The 21792-nt window shown below is 43.6% G+C and overlaps 1 protein-coding gene across 1 annotated transcript in view; it reads left to right on the forward strand.

The window, feature by feature from the left end:
• Positions 1 to 21792, forward strand: part of DOP1B (DOP1 leucine zipper like protein B) — a 156093-nt gene that overhangs the window by 126611 nt on the left and 7690 nt on the right. The window contains 5 exon segments of the mRNA XM_027770948.1: positions 9208 to 9290; positions 9521 to 9630; positions 9745 to 9891; positions 13677 to 13738; positions 14549 to 14677. Coding sequence (XP_027626749.1) covers positions 9208 to 9290; positions 9521 to 9630; positions 9745 to 9891; positions 13677 to 13738; positions 14549 to 14677 — 531 coding nt within the window.

Raw genomic sequence — 21792 nt, forward strand, 5'->3', positions numbered from 1 at the left:
CTCTCTCTTGTCCCCTCTCTCTCTCTCTCTCTCTCCCCCTCCCTCTCCTCTCTCTCTCTGTCTCTCTGTCTCCTCACATTTAAAAAAATAATGATGAATAAAATTAAATTAAATAACTTTTAAAATTAAACTGAAGACAGTACTACCAAAGAAAGATCTTAAGTGTTTTTTAAAATAATTATTTTATTTCATTTTATTTATTATTATCATTATTAGTATTATTTTAATTTAAGCAGAGAGAGAGAACGAGAAAGTAAGAAGGCAAGCTACCAGGTCCGGGACTTAAACCATGGTCAGCCATGTGGGGATTCAGTGCTTTTAATCACCATGGCCCCGTTAAATATTTTTCTTTTGTTTTTTTATTTTTTAAAAGAATTATTTATTTAATTTTATTTATTCATTTATTCTAATTTGACGAGAGAGAGTCAGAGAGAGAGAGATGGAGAGTGAGAAAGCAAGCCACCCAGTCTGGGACTCTAACCATTGTCAACCACGTGGGAGTGTCCAGAACCTTAACCACCAAGCTACCCGCTTGTCCCAGCTGTTAAGTGTTTTTATTACAAAAAAAAAAAAAATTGATAACTAGTGAGATGAAGAAAATGCTCATTGTTTTCATAGTTTCTTTTTTTTTTTAAGAGAATTTTTTTTTGTTCGTTTGTTTGTTTTGCTACAGAGCCTGTGCTCTCACTGGAAAGACAGAGAGAAAGTGAGAAATCACCCCCTGGAGGGATGGCCACGCAGCAATCCCTTCTCCATTTTCCTCTCAGGATCGTAGGCACGTACACACATGCACCCAGCGTCAGTTTTCTAAGGCTCTGGATCCTGGACTGAACCAAGGTCAACTATGTGGGAGTCCAGGGATGTAACCATTATGTCATCTGCTGGTCACAGAACTGTTGTTTTTATTGAGGTTATTATTTTGCTATATTATTTACACTATATATATATATATATATATATACACACACACACACACACACACATTTATATGTGTATATATGTATGTATATAAATATATGTATATACATATATACATACATATACACATACATGCATATAACATCAATCAAAATATCAAGTCTTAACCTTGAATATATATACCACTTTTATTTGAAAATTATACCTCAACAAAACTGGGAAAAGTCCAGCAGGTGGCGGGCATGGTGGTTAAGGCAGCTGGATCCCACACGGCTGACTGCATGGTACAAGTGCTGGACCCAACGGCTTGAGAACACACCAGGTGCCTGTGTGCATGTGTCTGTGTGTTTGTGTGTGTGTGTTTATGTGCCCAGGATCCCGAGAAGAGGGTGGAGGAAAGGAGATTGCTGTGTGGTCCTCCCGCTCTGGGTGATTTCTCATTTTACGTCTGTGTCACTGAGGAGTGCACACACTGCATAGCAGAGTTAAAAAACTAGGAGGAGAAAGGTATTAGAAACAATAAAAAAAGTTTAAGCATAGGAAAAAGCAAAACTTCCTTCTTAGCCTCTTTTTTTAATATATTTTTTATATTCAGAGCTAATAACTAAGCCAGCTGTTTTTACTTCTTACAGTGTAAGTTATATGGATGACATATAATAGGATCTCAGTGGTCATCATCCCAAGTGACAGATGCTACCATGCCAAACCTTCACTGGGCTGAGACAGGGTCCTTCTAAGTATCTGTCCGAGATAACTCACGTGGACTTGGTGATAGAAATCCATGTGGGACATAGACAGTGAGAATGTATGTGTTCCTCTTTGTAGAACTGTGGAAAGAAGAGTTGGTAAATCAGCAAGGTGTGGTCAGATATGTTATATTGTGTGTTTCGTTTCTGACTAATAATCCTTCCTGAGAGTGAAGATTTTTATAAAACAGTTACATAGGTAAGGGCTACCCTTATTGTTAGTCTAGCTTTCTAGGACAGTGGCCAAGAGACTCTCAAAGAAGGCTCACCAGTTTCCTCCGAAGACCAAGAGCTTCAAGTGACTCTGGAAGAGCCCGAAGTGAGCCTGACAGGCTAGCTTGTCGACTGCCAGGGCCTTAACCCCCAGACAGACCTGTCAGTCAGGCAGGGTAGGTCAGTAGATCACCGCTGTTGGGAGAAACTGGACAGTGTCATATTAGTGTCTCTCAGGGGAGGGCAAAGAGGATATTCACCATAATCCCTTCCCCTCCATTTCCTCTTGGGATTTTGGGTATGCGCCTGGCATGTTTTTTCAAGCCACCAGGTCCAAAACTCAAAGCCCACAGTTGGCCTTAACCACCATGCCACTGGCTGGCCCTTGAAGTTAGCATTTTTAACATACGAGAGAAGTGTCAGTGAGTCAAGCTTCTTCTCTGGCAAGTGACACAAATCCATTTTAGATCAGCAGAAACAGAAACAACAAAAACAGAACTTGTGGCTCATGTACATGACAAGCCCAGGGTCGTGTCTGTTTTAGTCATAGCAGGAATCACATGCTCAAGAGAAATTCATCAAATCTCATGCAGGGACTCTCGATGGCTGTTGTTAAACCATATGCCTAACTGTCCTGGAGGGTCCTCAACTCTGGGCGGCAGGGGGTTTTGCATGATGTTTACCTATTGCAAAGGGAGCAACCAGAGGTCCAGCAGAAAGACGTGAGTTTACTTACTAAGGAAGCTCTACTGATGTCTGGATGAAGAATGGTCCCTGCCATCAGTGAATATAGGCTCAGGTGATATACTAAGAACAAAGCAGGGACCGACAGCTGGTGTGGTGGTTTTTTTTTTTGTAGAGGTTTTTGCTATAGGGCGTGTGCAGTCACCAGACAGACAGAGACAGAGAGACAGAAAGCGAGAAATCACCCCCCCGGGAGGGATGGCCACACCACAGTCCGTTCTCTTTCATTCTCCTCTCGGGATCTTGGGCACACACGCACATGCACCTGGTGTGAGTTTCAGCCATGGGTCTGGGACTCGAACTGTGGTCGACTACATGGGAGTCCAGTGACATAGCCATTTTGCCAACTGCTGGTCCCAGGTGTAGTGGTTAAGATACTGGACTCCCACATATCCCGGACCTGGGCAGCTTAAAAAATCATACCAGGTGTGGAACCAGCAGATGGCATAATGGTTATGTCTCTGGACTTCCACATAGTTGACCGCAGTTCAAGTCCCAGACCTGGTGTCTTAAAACTCACCAGGCATATGTGCATGCATGCCAGAAATCCTGAGGAGAATTGAGGAACAGAGATTGCAGCTTGATACCATCACCCCAGGGGATGATTTCTCACTTTCTGTCTCTCTGGTAACTGCAAACACCCTATAGCAAAAAGCTCACTAAAAGGAAAAGAAAAAAGAAAATCACACCAGGTGCATATGTGTGTCTGAAAGAGGAGAAGGGATTGTGGCATGGCCATTTTCCCCTCCCCAGGAGGAGTAATTTCTCACTTTCCTTCTCATTGTTGGTCTCTGTCTCTGTCTAGTGGGTACATGTGCTCTATGGGGGAAAGAAAAAGAAAGAAAACAAACCGCACATAAATTAAGTAAAGATGTACATTGTTTAGAGGTTAGAATACCAGATCAGTGAACAGAATCAGCAGAGTATATCTAGGGTTTAGTGCCTCTAATCTTGTGATATTCATGTGAGGGGGTGCAGTGTGCATGCTTCCTTCCAGAAGGTAAGGGAGTGGTCCTGAGAGGCATACCTCTGAAGCGGCCCAAGCCACAGGCCAGTTCCATGAGGTAAGGAAATGACCACAAGAGGCTCATAAGTTGCAGGTGGGCGGCAGCTGGATCTCAGGGCAAGAGGGTGAAGGGGGAGGGAGGAGGAGAGCACCATGTATGGAGCTTGTCTTCACTGACCCAGAGGAGGGAAGGAAGGGCCCATGCACCGCAGTCACAGGAATGGGGCTCTCACCGGAAAGAGAGTTCTTTTCGTAGTGGGAGGAAGGATGGAGTGCTGAGCAGACAAACTGTGGTACCACAGTCTATTATTTATTTTTAAAGTTTTTTTTCTTTCTTTCTTTTTTTTTTTTAATTAGCTAGAGGGTATGTACACTCGAGAGAGAGAAAAAATGGAGAAACCACCTTTTCATGGGGAATGGTCATGCTGCAGGCCCTTCTCCCCTGTTTCTCCCTCCTTTAAGGGTTTTAGGCATATATACACATGCTCCCAGAATGTTTCTCAAGCCTACAAGTCCAGGGCTCAAACCATGTCAGCCATGTGGGATGTGGGTACCCTAACCACCATTAGCTGGCCCTTTGAAGATTTCTTTTACAATTTTATTCTTGATAGCACATTCACACAGAGAAAGAGAAGCACCTTTGACAGGATCTCATTATACCATGATCCTCTTTCCCCAGCCCTCAGGAACCCTCGCACATGCTAACATGCCCAGCATGTTTTTAGGCTAATCTGGGGATCTAAACCTGCTAGTGGCCTTGTAGTTTCCAGCTCTGCAATTTAGTACTCTACCAACTGAACCCTCAGGGTGAGCCCACAGTCTGTTCTGCCATATTTGTTTGATAGATAGTCTTGGGTTTGCAAGAGGAATAATTATACTTTATTGTATAATGAGACACTAACTAGCATGCTCTTACTTGCTAGTACAAACAGCAATTATGCTTCCTCAAGCTGTGGTTACGGTTGTAGCTGTAGTTGTAGGGAAGGAGCGCTGGCTTCCACCTGCCTAATTGCGCTCGGTTATTATATCGCAGGTGCTAATGTGCTGATTCAATTCCTAGTAGCACCGTGTAGTGGGTTGACTTCATTGAGTCAAGTGTTACTGGGCCTGACTTTTGTCCAATAATTAAATTTAAGCTCAAGACAATATTGTAACAAAATAATTACCTGATTTTATTTTATTTTCAGAAGTCATAGAATTCCAAAGCTGGAAGTAATTTTTGAACTTCTCAATAAGCCTTAATTAGCAAATTAAGAGAGTACTGAAAAGCTGAGTGTTTGGATCCTAACTAGTTTGGTTCAGTCTGGATGAACACGGTGTACATAAAGCATGGTACAGAATGAGGCTTCAGAGGATACATTTTCCTCCACCTATAGCTTCTGTGCATGCCCTGGGTGTGCAGGCTCCGAGGTATAAACTTGGGAGAGAAACATCTGGTAGGTGCCACGCACAGTATTCTGAGTGCTGGTATATTGCAGGAAACAAAGTTAGCAGGGCCTCAGCTCTTCGGGGCATGGGAGAGATGATAGTCCAAAAGTAAACTGTTAAGAGATCTCTTTGCTGCTCTTCTACAAGTCTAAAATTATTTCAGAATAAAAAGACAGAGGGGATCAAGGGGAAAAAAAAGAAGGAGAGCATTTACTCGATACAAAAATGGAAAATTATCTGCTGATTATATTGTGTATGATATCTTTGATTGGACTAATATATACTATATTCAAGTTGAGAAGGTTCGTTTTGTATGCGGTAAAGATGTAGTGATTGGAGTAAAAAAAAACTGCAAGAAGAAAAAAGTTATTTCTATTGACAAAAGTACATTACTAAGAGAATTTCAGGTAGTATTAAGTACTGTGTTGAAAATGAGAGAAATTGATAAGGGGTGACAAGGAGTGGGGAGAGTCACATAGATGTTACAGAACATATGTCCAAGGACAGGGTCGTTGTGCTAAGAAATTATGGAAAGGGAAAGCCAGGTAAAGGTCTGGAAGGCACTGTCCAGATGTGATGGCAAGTCCTGGAGGTCAAGTGGCCCGAGGCAGAGAACCTGAAGATCCATGTGGTTTCAGAGACAGGATGGGACTGAAGATTGGAGAGCTTGACAGAGGGTATGACAAGGAGCCTGAATCTCATTCTGCTTGTTGTGGGAAGCTATTGAAGAAATTAGAGCAGCAATGTGATTTTATTAGATCTTTTTTTTTTGAGAGGTTTTTGGTATAGGGTGCATGCGCTCGCCAGAAAGACAGAGGAGAAGGGATTGCGGTGTGGCCATCCCCCCTGGAGGGTGATTTCTCGCTTTCTGTCTCTCTGTCTCTCTCTGTCTACCTGGCAGTTGCACGCACCCTAAAGCAAAAAAAAAAAAAAAAACTCTCCAAAAAGACAGAGAGAGAGAGACAGAAAGCGAGAAATCATCCCCTAGGGGAGATAACCATGCCGCAATCCCCTCCATTCTCCTTTCAGGACCTTGGGCACGCACACATACGTGCCCAGTGTGAGTCTAAACCACTGGATTCGGGACTTGAACCTTGGTGGACTACATGAGAGTCCAGCAACGTAGCCATTATGCTAACTGTTGGTCCTAGATTTTATTAGATCTTTAAACAAAACCTTTACTTTGTCTGCTGTGAGCAGTACAGATTCTATTATATTAGAGCAGAAAGTAGAAGTCCAGTTAAAAGGATTACACAGTGTGGCCAGCAGATAACATGGATGTGGACTCCCATATAGTTGACTGTGGTTTGAGTACCAGACCTGGCAGCTTGAAAATCACACCAGGCACATGTGTGTGCATGCCCAAAATCCCAAGAGGAGAATGGAGGAGAAGGGATTGTGGCATGACCAGCTCCTCTAGGGGAGTGATTTCTCACTTTCTGTCTCTGTCTCTCTGGCCAGTTAATGCACCCTATCGTAAAACCTTTAAAATTAAACCTCAAATAAATAAATAAATAAATAAATAAGGATTCCATTGTGGTTTGAGCAAGCAATGGTAATGGCTTAGAGGCAAGACCAGTAGAGAGAGGAGGGCTGATACAGGACTTGCTGATAAATTGGATGTGGTGATATTTTTTTTAAAAAAATGCACTCAAGGATGACTTAGATTTTTTTACCTAAACGATTGAGATTAAGAAGACTGTTGGAAAACATTTTGAAAGGGAAATTGATCTTGATTTTTGTACATAAAATCTGAGATGCCTCGAAAAGAGAAGGAGCGAGCAAAGATGAGTAGGCAGTTACTGGGCTAAGAGGGAAAATCAAGAGAGCATAGCATTAGGGAAACCATGAGAAAAGCCTGTTCTAGGGCCAGCAATTAGCGTAATGGCTATGTTGCTGAACTCCCATGTAGTCGACTGGGGTTGAGTCCCGGACCCCGGTGGCTTAAACTCATGCCAGGCGCATGTGTGTGTCTGCCCAAGAATCCTAGAGGAGAGTGGAGAGAAGGGATTGTGGCATGACCACCCTCCTGGGGTGTGATTTCTCACTCTCTGTCTCTCTACCTCTCTCTGTCTTTCTGGCAAGCATACACACCCTATAGAAAAAATCTCTTTAAAAAAAAGTAAAAAAAAAAAAAGAAAGGAAAAAGATTATTTCCAAGGAAAAAGGAGTGTGGCCTTATGGTAGGACAGCTGGATCCACACAGGCAGGGTCCTGAGTTGATGTCCCTGAGTACACGCTGAGACTATGGATTGCAGTGTGGGGCCCTGTCAGGGTTGCTTTCTTTCTCCCCACCACTCCTCTCTCTGTAGCTTCCATTAAGTAATCACTTATTTTTTAAACTTGAACAGAAAAGAAGAGAGTAGTAACACAGTTGATGCTGCTGAGAACTAGAGTGAGACAGAATAGGGACCCTCTGGATTTGACAGTGTGGAAGTCATGAGGGAAGGCAGTTAGGATGACGGAGAGGATACTGGAGTAGGTGGGATGAGGAAATGGAGATGGTGAGTAGATAACTGAAGCCTAGTTGCCAATAGCGCAGGAACCGTGTGCGGGACTAAGGATCGAAGCATGTTTGTTGGTTTGATTTGTTTTTAAATGGGAATCTACACGGTCATGAAGCAAAAAAGGGAAACTAGTAGGGAGGAAGAAATTAATATAAGAAAGAGAGGATAACTTGCAAATGAAGTCCTCAGTGGCCATAGGGCCAGGATTGATACCACAAATGGGATTATTGTTGTTTGATGTGATCTGGGGTCATGTCTATTGAGGTAGGAGATAAGACAACCTAGATTTAAATTCTCTGGGTTAATACTCATAGTGACCAAGTGGAAGTGGGGAGGGTTCCAGCTAGAATTAATTTTCTCAATGAAATATGAAGTTATTAGCTGAGTAGGGGAAGATGGTAATAGGTATCAAGGGAGGACCTAAAAGAATCACGCTGGAGAGTGGAAACTCCAGCATACGACTCAGGCGCAAGTATAGGGTTGCCGGTAGCATCGAGTTTTTCTGAGAGCTGCGGTCATGAAATAAAGCACTGTGGCATGGTTTTCTCCAGAACACATACCTACACGGAAGACGTAGGTCGTTGAGGTTAGCCAGCATTGTGCTTTCCTAGGTGAGTCCTTCAGAGAGACAGAAGAGATAAGGCTGTTTGTTGGGGAGATGATGGGCCACAGGCATAGGTGGGGAGGCAGCGGTGAGTGAAGAGCTATAGGAGCTGCTGGGTGGTCTGGGAATTGGAGGCCAATGCCAGGATTTAGGAAACTGCCCAGGTGGTAGTTGGAGTGGGTTACTGGAAATAGAGATTTGGGATGTAGGGTGTGGTGGTTCTGGCAATGGGTGAGGTCTGGGGTGTGATGGTGAGTGTGTGGCTGAGCTGGGGCATGTGAAAGATTATCCAAAGAGAAGAGGACAGAGGCTTGGAGGCCATAATGTTAGATGGGTCACCCAAGGGGATATCAAAAGTTCCAAAAATGATGGTAAGCATAGAAATGGGGAAAGGGCCATCCCCATTGCCTAGTAGTTAAGGGATCTGGATACTACATGGCCAACCACAGTTCAAGTCCAGCCCTGGTGACTTGAAAAACATATCAGGCTTGTGTGTGCATGTCCAAAATCCCAACAGAATGGAGAAATGGAAGGGAAGGGATTGTGGCTTGACCATGCACTACTAGGGAGTGATCTTTCCCTCTTTCTCTCTGTCTTTCTCTGGTGAGCACACATGCCCTCTGGCAATTAAAAGAAAAAGAACAGAACCTGGAGAAAGATAGTGAGTCAGCGCTAATTTATGAGATCAAAACATCCAGGTTTGGGGCCTGCAGGTGGTATGATGGTTGAGCTACTGGACTTCCCACAAGACCGACCGTGGTTCAAGTCCCAGACCTGGTGGCTTCTCTTTCTCATTTTCCCTCTCTCTCTGTCTATCTCTGATAAGCTCATGTAACTAAAAAAAAAAAGAGAAAGAAAGAAAAAGAAATCCAAGTTCTTAGTTGCAGAAGTTGAACATTAACAAAAATATCTGAGTTACATAGTCGGAGTCAGTGTGAAAGGCAGGAGCCCGTGACTTAGCTTCATGTGCTGCTTCGGGGGCAAGGGCAGTAATGGTGACCACTCATCACAGTTAAACATGATCACCTCCTTCTAAATCAGATGCTGCTGCAGCGGCTTCAGCAATGGTGTCTGCATCTGCCCCTTCGGTGTACAGCGTGCAAGCCCTCTCTCTCCTGGCAGAGGTAACTACCCCCCAACTTGACACCCCGTGTGGATGTGCATGCTCTCATCAGGCCTTCATTCATTCTCAGGTGCCAGTGAGTGTGGCCTGTGCCCCCCAGGTGAGCCTGGGAGTCCAGATGGGCCTCCAGCTGCACCATGTGGTCTTCTTGTTAGGTCCTGCTTTGAGGACCAAGTGTCATTGTCACTTGCTTCAAGAGGCTTCTGTGTCCTTGTGGTCTTATATTTTCAGGTTCTGGCTTCTCTTCTGGACATGGTTTATCGCAGTGATGAGAAAGAGAAGGCAGTGCCGTTAATCTCCCGTCTGCTTTATTATGTTTTTCCATACTTACGCAATCACAGGTAACACCCTCCTCTCCATCCCCACTCATATGTTGAACAGTGTGTTGAGAAATGAATCAGCTGATTTTCCATGGTCTTTGGTCGTGACCCTTTGCTCTTCCCACCCCCATGCAGTGCCTACAATGCACCCAGCTTCCGGGCTGGAGCTCAGCTGCTGAGCTCCCTGAGTGGCTATGCCTATACCAAACGAGCCTGGAAGAAAGACGTCCTCGACCTGTTTTTGGACCCTGCCTTTTTTCAGATGGATACTTCTTGTGTTCAGTAAGAATTGCTGACCTGGTAAAAAGTGCTCTAAATCTTCACATGGGAATGGTTTTTTGGTTACATAACTAATTCTTCCTGAAATGAAAGGAGACCCATAGGTAGCATCAACCCGGGATAATAGGACACAGCTCTCCTAGGTTTACATGTGAACCACGCGTTCTCTGCAAAAGATGAACTCTTAAAATACACAGGTACCCTATTTATCAAAGGAAGGATTTCACTTAATTCAGAGACTATTCTTGTTTTGTTTTGTTTTGTTTTTAAGAATTATTTTATTTAACTTTATTTATTTTAATTTGACCAAGGAGGAACAGAGTGAGAGAGAGAGAAATGTGAGAAAGAAAGCAACTAGGTCTGGGACTCAAACAGTGGTTAGTCATGTGGGAGTGTCCAGAGACTTAACCACCATGCCAACTGGTGGCCCCTCTACAACATTGATTTTTACAGGTCTTAATTGGTCCTATGTATATTTACATATACAGAAATATTGCATCCTATGCAAAGAAGATGTAAACCTAAGTAAATCAAGGATATGTAAGCTTAATCAATTGTTTCCATAACAGTGTATATCATAAGATTTTACCATGTAAATAATTGCTAAATAAATGTTGACTTTTATTTGATCTACCATAAAATACCTTTGATAACCTACATATTTCTTTTTTTAAAGAATTATTTATTTAATTTTATTTATTCATTCATTTTATTTATTTATTTATTTTAATTTGATCAGAAAGACACAGAGAGAGAGAGTGAAAGAGGGAAAATGAGAAAGCAAGCCACCACGTCTGAGACTCGAACCGTTGTTGGCCATGTGGGAATCCAGTGCCCTTATCCACCAAAAAAAAAGAGAGAGAGAGAGAGAGAGAGAGAAAGCAAGCCTCCAGGCCCAGTACTCGAACCGTGATTGGCCATGTGGGAGTCCAGCGCCCTCAACCACCACGCCACCTGCTGGCCCCTCAGAGACTTTATTCTAAAGAGTGTGTGGACTCCAGTGATACCTGGTCTAGTGCTCTCTTATCTTGTAATCACATGATATTGGACTGACATTAAGATGACAAAGCCGTGGGTGACCCTGGTGGCATCACGAGCCTGCAGCAGAGATCTACTGAGACAGAGGAGAGGTGTATGCTGTGCTTTTTCTCCAGAGATAAACAGAACCACTCAGTACCCTCCATTGGCTGGGCTGAATAGTCTTTATGAAGCAGGGGTGGAGGGTGGAGATGAGGGGAACCTCTTTGCATGGCCTGAAAGTCACCCTGCCACTACCAGCCAACTACTGGCACCTTGTGGTTTCCATCAGTGTGATCTGCTGTCTGCTGGGCAAGACTAAGCTAGCTCAGGAGAGTAAGAGCTAAGAATAGCTGGACCAGCAGATGGTGTAGCGGTTACATTGCTGGACTCCCACATGGCTGACCGCAGTTCAAATCCCAGACCCAGTGACTTGAAACTCAGGCCAGGTGTGTGTGTGTATGTGCCTAAAATCCTGAAAGGAAACTGGAGAAGAGATTGCAGTGTGGCCATGTGCCCTGAGGGGCAATTTCTTGCTTTCTGTCTCTCTCTCTCTCTCTCTGTCACTCTCTCTCTGTCTGTCTCTCTCTCTGCCACTCTCTCTTTCTCTGTGTGTGTGTCTCTCTCTCTGTCTCCCTGGCAAGTGCACATGTGCTATAGCAAAAATCTGTATTTTTTTAGACTCCCACATGGGAGTCCAGTGATGTAACCACTATGCCATCTTTTGGTCCTGCAAAAAGCTCTCTCAAAAAAAAAAGTTAAGGATAGTTTTTGTTTTCATACCCTATTTTTAAATGAAATTCTTTGAGTTTCCTTATTAACCTAATTGGCGCCTTCTATCCCCACTAGCCAGCAGAGGCCAGGACAGAGAGCACAGTGGGCGATCCGCTTACATGCATCCGTACAGCTGGCCATCACCCGCAGGGGTCTGATTGCAGGCACCACTTCAGTGACACAACCATAGTGTGAAAGTTTAGAGTTTTTATTTGTTTGGTTTGTATGTGTGTGTGTGTGTGTGTGTGTGTGTGTGTTTTGGAGAGGTTTTTGCTATAGAGTGTGTATGCTCACCAGAAAGACAGAGACAGACAGAGAGGTAGAAAGCAAGAAATCACCCCCCAGGGAGGATGGCCACGCTGCAATCACTTCTCCTCCATTCTCCTCTCAGAATCTTGGGCACGTACGCAAATGTGGCATGAGTTTAAGCCACTGGGTCCAGGACTCTAACCACGGTCAACTACATGGGAGTCCAGTGACGTAGCTATTACACCAACTGCTGGTCCTTATTTGTTTTTATGAGAGAAATTTTTACTATAGGGTAGTGTGAGCTCGCCAGAGACAGAGAAGACAGAGACAGAAAAGAAATCATCCCCAGGATCAGCAGTTAGCGTAATGGCTATGTCGCTGGACTCCCACATAGTTGACTGTGGTTCAAGTCCCGGACCCGGTGGCTTAAAACTCATGCCGGGTGTGTGTGCGTGAGTGCCCAAGATCTCGAGAGGAAAATGGAGGAGAAGGGATTGTGGCATGGCCATCCCCCCTGGGGGGTGATTTCTCGCTTTCAGTCTCTATGTCTCTCTCTGTCTGTTTGGTGAGCGCACACACCCTATAGCAAAAAACCTCTCCAAAAAGAAAAAAAAGAAAAGGAAAAGAGAAATCATCCCCTGGGGGAATGACCACACTGCAGTCCCTTCTCCTCTATTCTTCTCTTGGGATTTTGGGCACGCACATGTAGCTGGTCCTGGTGTGTTTTTTAAACTGCAGGGTCCAAGACTTGAACCACAGTCGACTGTGGGAATCCAACGAGGTAAACATTACGCCATCTGCTGGTCCCAGAGTTCAGGATTTTTTATTCCTTACAGATCCCTACACTGGGCAGGGCAACCAGAGAGAGGCAGTTAGCAGTCCTCCATGCCAGGTGTCACGTAGCAACAGCAACAGGCTCAAAGGAAAGGACTTCACCTACCTAAGGTCGTCTGGGGTGAGGTGTCTGCACTCATGTGGTTAATCTCTATACGGTATTTGAAACAATCTGGTGGTAAGGGCAGTTGAGCAGTTTGGCAGGAAGCAGGGGTCACAACAGGGCTCCACAAAGGGCTTTCTCTGACTGGTCAGCCTTGCCAGGCCTAGGCAGCGGTCAGATGTGGCTTCTCCATTACCCCAAAGGCAGCCCCCATGCCTTTTGATCAACACAGCTACATGAATATCCTCCTTTGTGAGCATGTTCAAGGGCAACCCTTGAAAAAACCAGAGTATGTTGTTAACTTTGTTAGCTAAGAAACCTCATTATTCATTCTGTATGTTAAGTATACAAAGAGAAGCATTTTCTTTGCGTGTCCTTATTTAAAAAAAAACAAAAAAGAAAAAAAAAAAGAAAACCTCTTTATTTGTGTCACTAACTTCTTTTCAGAAATCAACTATTGGGACCAGCAGTTAGCGTAATGGCTATGTCGCTAAACTCCCGTGTAGCCGACCGCAGTTTGAGTCCCGGACTCAGTGGCTTCAATTCAAACCGGGCGCTTGTGCGTGCATGCCCATGATCCCGAGAGGAGAATGGAGGAAAAGGGATTGCAGCGTGGCCACGCCCCTGGGGGGGTGATTTCTCGCTTTCTGTCTCTGTCTCTCTCTTTCTGGCGAGTGCACATGCCCTATAGCAAAAACCTCTCAAAAAAAATCAGTTATTAATAGATCTTAAGGGAGCATTTTTTGATGCTTTTAATCAAATTATACATAACATATTTAATTTTTAAATTTTTGTCTTTTTTTATATCCAGTTGGAAGTCCATTATTGACCATCTCCTGACTCATGAGAAAACAATGTTTAAGGACTTAATGAGTAAGTTCTATGTCGTTTGCATATAACACTCTTATAGGGCCAGAGCTTCATAATGAACTTTTACCATGGATTTCAGATCCTACTCAAACCTTCTGTGGTACTAAGATACAGACTGTCATGGAGTTTGCTAATATGTCAGAACTAAGTGAATGAGTCTTGCCAGTTATCGTCTGTTGGCAATAATACCTTGACAACCTTTCTTACAGCTTTATAGCTGCAAAATAAATACTGCTGAAAGTAGTCAGGCTTATATCTTGACATTTGTATTGAAAATAATATGTTCCTTAATTCATTTTAACTTATTAGGATGATATCCTTTCACCTCAGATCCTCTTCTAATGCTCTGTCATTAAGTGTCATTGAAGAAATAAGTATTTTGGGGACCAGCAGTTAGCGTAATGGCTATGTCACTGAACTCCTACGTAGTCGACCGCGGTTCGCATCCCGGACCCAGTGGCTGAAAGCTCACACTGGGCGCGTGTGCGTGCGTGCCCAAGATCCCAAGAGGAGAATGGAGGAGAAGGGATTGTGGTGTGGCCATCCCCCCTGGGGGGTGATTTCTCACTTTCTGTCTCTATGTCTCTCTCTGTCTGGTGAGCACACGCGCCCTATAGCGAAAATCTCTCAAGAAAAAAAAAAAGAAAGAAGTATTTTTAAAAATACACATGGGTGTAATAGTCACATGCCCTCACATAGTCAAGGATGTGACTTTCACCAGGGAAGATAGGAATTACACTAGTATGAATTTCCTGTCACCTACCTCTAACTGTGGTTTTTCTAAGTGTAACTTATTTCCTGCATTTATCCTAGACATGCAGAGCAGTTCTTTAAAACTCTTCTCCAGTTTTGAGCAGAAAGCCATGCTGTTAAAGCGCCAGGCTTTTGCTGTCTTCAGTGGAGAACTTGATCAATACCACCTTTACCTACCGCTGATACAAGGTAAGACAGCCGTCTCAGTCTGTTTTGTGCTGCTATCACAGAACACCTACAACTGGGCGATTTATAATGCACGGAGGTTTTTAGCTCATAGTTCTGGGACTGGGAAGTTCAATATCTAAGGGCTGGTGTTTAGCAAAGGTGTTCTTGCTGCATCATCCCACGGCGGAAGGCAAAAGGGTGATGAACTCAACCCTTTGATATGGGCACCCATCCTACCAGTGACAGTGGGGCCATTATGACCTAATCACTGTGCAAAGCCTCTACCTCCCAAAACCATTGCTTGCAATTAAATTTCAACAGGAGGTGCCAGCCTGTAGCTAGGTGGTTAAGTGAGCCAGATCCCACTTAGCTGACCATGCTTCAGTCCTGGTCCTGGTGACTTAAAAAACATGTCAGCAGTATATGTGCATGCCCAAAACCCAGTCAGGGTAAAGAGAGTTGGAGGAGAAGGAATAGAATCGAGGTGACCATTCCTCATGATGGGTGCTTTCTCCCTCTCCCTCTCTGTTTCTCTGGTGAACACACACACCCTCTGTCAATTGAAATCATTGTTCAGTATGAGTTTGGCGGAGACAAACATTCAGGCCACAGCAGTGACCAGCCTTCACCACCAGCCCACCCACCCCTTCTCCCAAAGGCATAGATGGACCCAAGAATGGCATGTCTGGCACAATGATCAGATGTGCTCTGCAGGGGTTATCCAAGAAAATCTTCAGAAATAGGTTAATAAATCTGAAACTCTATTTTAAAAGTAAATTATTATACTTGTATTAATTTTGTTAGGAAGTTTTTACTAGTCTGACTGTTCAGCATAGGAATATTTTGTCAGCACTGTCTCCTAGAGCCAGGTTATTCTGTGTTTATAATCGTCCCTCTAATAGCTTCAGTTGAGACTAGGAGTGGGTTTTTTTTAAAGAGAGTTTTTTGTTTTTAAGAGGTTTTTGCCTTAGGGTGTGTGCACTCACTAGAGAGAGAAACAGAGACAGTGACAGGAAAAGTGAGAAATCACCCTCCGGGGGGATGGCCACGCCACAGTCCCTTCTGCTCCACTCCTCCCAGGGTCTTGGGCACACGCACACACACACACAAGTCCAGCTTGAGTTTCAACCCATCGGTTCTGGAACTTGAACTGCAGTCAGCCATGTGGGATTCCAGTGCCTTAATCACTACGCTACCTACTGGCCCCAAAGGAACAAGATTTTGGAGAAGAGTCCCATATTTCTTCAACAGTTTATTTCTTTCCTTTATGCTTAACTATATTCTTTGCATCATAAATTTTCAAAAATATCATGGGGGAACTTCATAAAGTTAATGGAAAATTAAAGTATGAATTTAATTCATAATGGCCTAATGGATAAGAGAGCTAGATCTTACATGGAAGTTCGAATTCTGGTGTTGGCGGCTTGAAAAACACACCAGCAGTGTGCACGTGTGTATGTGTATGTGTGCACGCACACACCTAAAACCCTGGCAGGATGGAAAAATGGAGGAGAAGGTATTGCAGCATGACTACATCCCACTGGGAGTGCTTTCTTTCTCTTTCTGGGAGCACACACACCCTCTGACAATTAAAAAGAGAAAAGTATGAATTTATTTTGCTCTAAAAATTTTTTTGAAATTTGTCAGAGAAGGACTCTGTCCATGACATTAGGAGGGGGAGGGACAGCTAGGGCTCCTGCCCATTCCCTTCCCTCCAGTCCTTTACCTCCAGATCAGTGTTTGAGCCTCCTTGTTCCCCCTTTGCACCCCTCAGTGATCTTGATAATGATTTTGGCACCTTCAGGAACAAGTATTAATATTAGTTGTATATTTACTATTATTAAAGTAAGAAATACTAAAGTGGGACCAGTAGATGGCATAATGGTTACCTCACTGGACTCCCTCATAGTCAACCCCGGTTCGAGTCCCATACCCCACAGCTTGAAACTCACACTGGGTGCATGTGCATGCATGCCCAAAATCCTGAGAGGAGAATGGAGGAGAAGGGATTGTGGCATAACCATCCCACCTGTGGGTGATTTCTTGCTTTCTAAAAAAAAAAAAAAAATTTTCTCTTAAAAAAATAATTAAGGGACCAGCAGTTAGCATAATGGCTATGTCACTGGACTCCCATGGAGTTGACCACGGTTCGAGTCTCAGACCTCGTGGCTTAAACTCACACCGGGCACATGTGCATGTGTGCCCAAGATCCCGAGAGGAGAATGGAGGAGAAGGGATTGCGGCGTGGCCACCCGCCTGGGGAGTGATTTCTTGCTTTCTGTCTCTCTGTCTCTCTCTGTCTTTCTGGCGAGCACATGTGCCCTATAGCAAAAACCTCAAAAAAAGAAAGGTAAATATTAAAGTAATATATAATAAATATACTTAGTTCTATATCGTCATATAGTAAATATTCATATAGATAATAAAGTCAGCATAATGCTGACCTAATTAGGAAGTAAGTTTTGAACTCTGAGGCAAAAAAGAAATTCTAAGTGAGTAGTACTCTCCACTTTGGATAACTTGGATGCTTTATTTCTACAAAAAGACTACATGTTTTTAAAATATATACATTTAACCACATTTTCATTTTTGATCAACTAACAATTTACAAAGCATTTCCTGTATGTCGTCATTGTCCCCTGAGAGGCCCTCCGTGAGACCTTGGGGTAAAAGCGTCTTTGACAGCTTTTATAAACTTAACTGGCCTTGAGATGCCCTCTGGGGTAGCGATGTCCATGACTCCCTTAAAGGAGAGATGCACCAGAAGCTTCCAAGTCACATACCATAGTGAATAGTTTTGGCCTAACTGAAAAGGCAGGAATAGAGCTTGTCTACTATTCATCTTCTGGGAGGCCCTCAGGGGTCCTTTGTTCTTATTTATAGCACTAGCTAGCATTGAAAGAGGTCAATGTCCAGCTCCAAAGAGTGACATAAATCTTAGGTTGATGAGGAGGACAGGAAGATATAGGTTAATGGGGACACAGGTACAGTTATATAGGATGAGTAACACTAGAGAGCTGTAACACGAGGACTATAGTTAATATTGTGTAATGGTAATTTGCCAAGAGTAGATTTTAGGTACTCTGAAAAGTAATTACATGATATCATTTGGTTGTTAATTTGTTTGACTGTAGTGATCACTTCACCATGTGCATGTGTACCAAGATGAGTACAGCTAAACATCATGTTATGTATCTTAAATATATACAATATATTTTTTTTTTTGGAGAGGTTTTTGCTATAGGGCATGTGCGCTCACCAGAAATACAGAGAGAGACAGAAAGCGAGAACTCACCCCCTGGGGGAGTGGTCACACCACAATCCCTTCTCTTCCATTCTCCTCTTGTGATCTTGGGTGCGCATGCACACGCGCCTGGCGTGAGCTTAAGCCACTGGGTCCAGGACTCGTACCGCGGTTGACTACATGGGAGTCTAGCAACATAGCCATTACACTAACTGCTGGTCCCAATATATACCATAATTTTTTAAAGAATAATTTTCTTTATTTATTCTTTAGATTTTACCAGCAAATGAGAGAGAGAGAAGGAAAGTGAGAAGGAAAGCTGCCAGATCCAGGTCTCTAACCACAGTTGGCCATGGGGGAGTCCAGCACCCTTAAGCACCACGCCACCTGCCAGCCTATACAATCATTTTTTAAAATTTTACATTGATCAAGAAGAAACATAGGGAGCCAGATGGTGGTGCAGTGGTAAAACGCAGTGCTGTGAGGCAGTCCCATAAAGGAAGTTTCCAGGTTTGTATCAAGACCCTATTGTGGGGACCACCAGATGGTGTAATGGTTATGTCATTGGACTCCCATGTAGTTGACCACGGTTCCATTCCTGGACCTGTTGGCTTAAATCTCATGCTGGGCGCATGTGCATGCATGCCCAAAATCCCAGGAGTCGTACAGAGGAGAAGTGATTGTGGTGTGGCCATCCCCCCTGGGGGGTGATTTCTCACTTTCTACATCTCTGTCTCTCTCTTTCTCTCTGGAGAGCACATGTACCCTATTGCAAAAGTCTCAAAAAAACACAAAAGACTCTATTGTGGGTTCTCTCTTATGCACGAACATGCATGCTTATGGAAGAAATAAGTAAATAGAATTAAAAAAAAAAACTACAATAAACCTAGTGATTTTGGGAACCAGCAGTTAGCGTAATGGCTATGTCGCTGGATTCCCACGTAGTCGACCGCGGTTCGTGTCCTGGACCCGGTGGCTTAAAACTCACGCCGGGCGCGTGTGCGTGCGTGCCCAAGATCCCGAGAGGAGAATGGAGGAGAAGGGATTGCGGCGTGACCATCCCCCCTGGGGGGTGATTTCTCGCTTTCTGTCTCTATGTCTCTCTCTGTCTGTCTGGCGAGCGCACGCGCCCTACAGTGAAAATCTCTCCAAAAAAAAAAAAAAACCTAGTGATTTTTTTTCTACAAAAAGGGCAAAATGCCATTTTTCTAAAATGAGGTGAGGCTAGACTTTGCCCCTCAGAAAGGCTTCTTCCTAGAAGAGCAGAAAGATCTGGAGGAAACACTTCTCTTCTTTAAGCGGAATGAATTCTTTTTGTTGTTGTTGGAGAGGGTTTTTTTGTTTTGTTTTGTTTTGTTTTTTTGCAGTAGGGCGCTTGCACTCTCCAGAAAGACAGAGAAGAAAGTGAGAAATCATCCCCCGGGGGGGATGGCCATGCCACAGTCCCTTCTCCTCTTTTCTCCTCTCAGTATCTTGGGCACGCATGCACACGCGCCCAGCGTGAGTTTAAGCCACCGGGTCCAGGACTCGAACTGTGGTCAACTACATGGGAGTTCAGCAATATAGTCAATATGCTAACTGCTGGTCACTAAGCTGAATGAATTCTCATTAGCAGCTGCTGTCTTTCAAATCTTCCTATTGTCGTGTACATATGTGTCTCTATTTTTACACGGGAAACTGATACTCAGATTAGCACCTGTCTAAAGTTTTGTTGCCACTGACTGGCAAAACTTGGTCTGCAGTCTAAGCGTTGGTCAGTAGCTATGGTCATCAGTAGGATTTGTGCCCTTTGGGGTGAACAGGAGAGGGACATCACTCTACATCTCAGTCCTTTACTGCATTGCTAACAGAAATCCCTGAGCCTGTGTGATTTATAAAGATAGAAATGTATTTACAAACTCATGATTCTAGTGGCTAAAAATTCCAGGGTCCTAGCTGAGGGACGATCCATGACTGACGGAAGCTCAGAGGATGGCAGGCATGTACAGAGAGAGACAGGTCCTGACTGATCTCTCTTTTACAATGCCAGGTTTCACAAGGCCTACCCCTTCTCACAAGCGCTAGAACGCATTGGGTTTCCATGAGTTAATCAATTCATGAGGCCATTGCCTTCATGACACAGTCACAGTAAACCAGTCACCGCCCACGAGGTCTTACCCAGGGGGCACCGTGAGGGAATTCGGTTCTCACTTAATACCTTTACAGTCAAATCCCAACCCATGAATTTCTGGGGAGACACATTCAAATTACAACATTCTAGTTTCACAAAGGAGAAACAAAGACTTTGAGAGATGAAGTGGCCGGCCAGTGTGGGAACCCTTCCCTGTCACAGTAGGACTAGGACTCTGGCTGGATTCTCTCCAGCTCTTTGCTCTCCAGGCATGGTTAAGCATGGAAGGTTCATCACTCAGCTAATAAAGAAATAAGAAAATTCTATTCTAAAATAGTTCATCTTGGCAAAAAAATAATCTTATGGATTTAGCTTCTTTTTTTTTTTTTTTTTTTTTTTTAATTTGCTAGAGGGCACGTGCACTTGCCAGAGAAAGAGCTGGTGTACACAAGAGAGCAGCCCCATGGAGAACAGTCATGCTGCAATCCCTTCTCCTTCCTTTCTCCTCTCTGAATTCCTAGTATGCTTGCATACACGCCTACTGTTTTTCAAGTCTCTAGGTCTGAGACTTGACATGTATAGTTGGCCAAGTGAGATCCAGCCTCCTTAACCACTCCACCATGGACTGGCCCAGATTTAGCTTTAATTTGGAGCATGAGTATGAAATATTCCTATGTATACAAGCCATTTTTTTAAAAATACCTTTTATTTTTATTTTATTTTATTTTTCTTGGAGAGGTTTTTGCTATAGGGTGTGTGCGCCTGCCAGAAAGACAGACAGAGACAGAGCGACAGAAAGCGAGAAATCGCCCCCCCTAGGGAGATGGCCACGCCACAATCCCTGCTCCTCTGTTCTCCTCTTGCGATCTTGGGCATGCATGCACACACGCCTGGTGTGAGTTTAAGACACCAGGTCCAAGACTTGAATCTGCGGTTGACTACATGGGAGTCCAGCCATTATGCCAAATGCTGGTCCCAAAAATGCTTTTTATTTTGAAATAGAAGTTTTTAGATTTTTTTTGGGGGGGGGTTTCTTGTTTGTTTTTAGAGATTTTTGCGATAGGGCACATGCACTTGCCAGAGAGGTAGCGACAAATCACCCTCCCGTCACCAGAGGTCATGGCCACACCACAGTCCTTTCTCCTTCTTTCTTCTTGGGATATTTGGGCACACACACACATGTGCCCGGCATGAGTTTTAAGCCACTTTGTCCAGGATTTGAACAGCAGTCGACTACATGGGAGTCCAGCAATGTAGCCAGTACATCATCTGCTGGTCCCTTAAATAGATTGATATTCACAAGAAGTTAGAAAAACAGGACTAAGAGTTTCTGTGTATCATTTTGTATAGCTTCTACTGTGATAACATATGTCACCTCTCACCTTGTAACCATAATTCATTATCTCAGTCAGGAAATAAACACTAGGACAATGTCATTAACTTGACTGAAGTCTTTTCCAGATTTGAACATGTTTTACACACCCACTTTTTTGTGTTTGCCTATGTGTGTTTAGTTCTATGATGGGTTCACATATACAAGTACTAACATACATGTTCTTTTATTTCTGTGATAATAATTTTTTAGTTCTAAAATTTCTATTTGGCTCCTCTTTGTATATTCTGTTTATTTTCTGAGGCTTTCTAATTTTTTCATTTGTCTATTATTGACTGTTGCATTATTTTCAGATAGCAGCTTTAAAATCCTTATCTAGTGATTCCAGCTTCTGTATCATCTCAGCATTGGTGTCTTATTGCCTTTGCTCAGTCCACCTGATATATATA

The sequence above is a fragment of the Tupaia chinensis genome, unplaced genomic scaffold (genome assembly GCF_000334495.1).
Source record: "Tupaia chinensis unplaced genomic scaffold, TupChi_1.0 Scaffold000175_1, whole genome shotgun sequence".
In the NCBI taxonomy this organism is placed as follows: domain Eukaryota; kingdom Metazoa; phylum Chordata; class Mammalia; order Scandentia; family Tupaiidae; genus Tupaia; species Tupaia belangeri.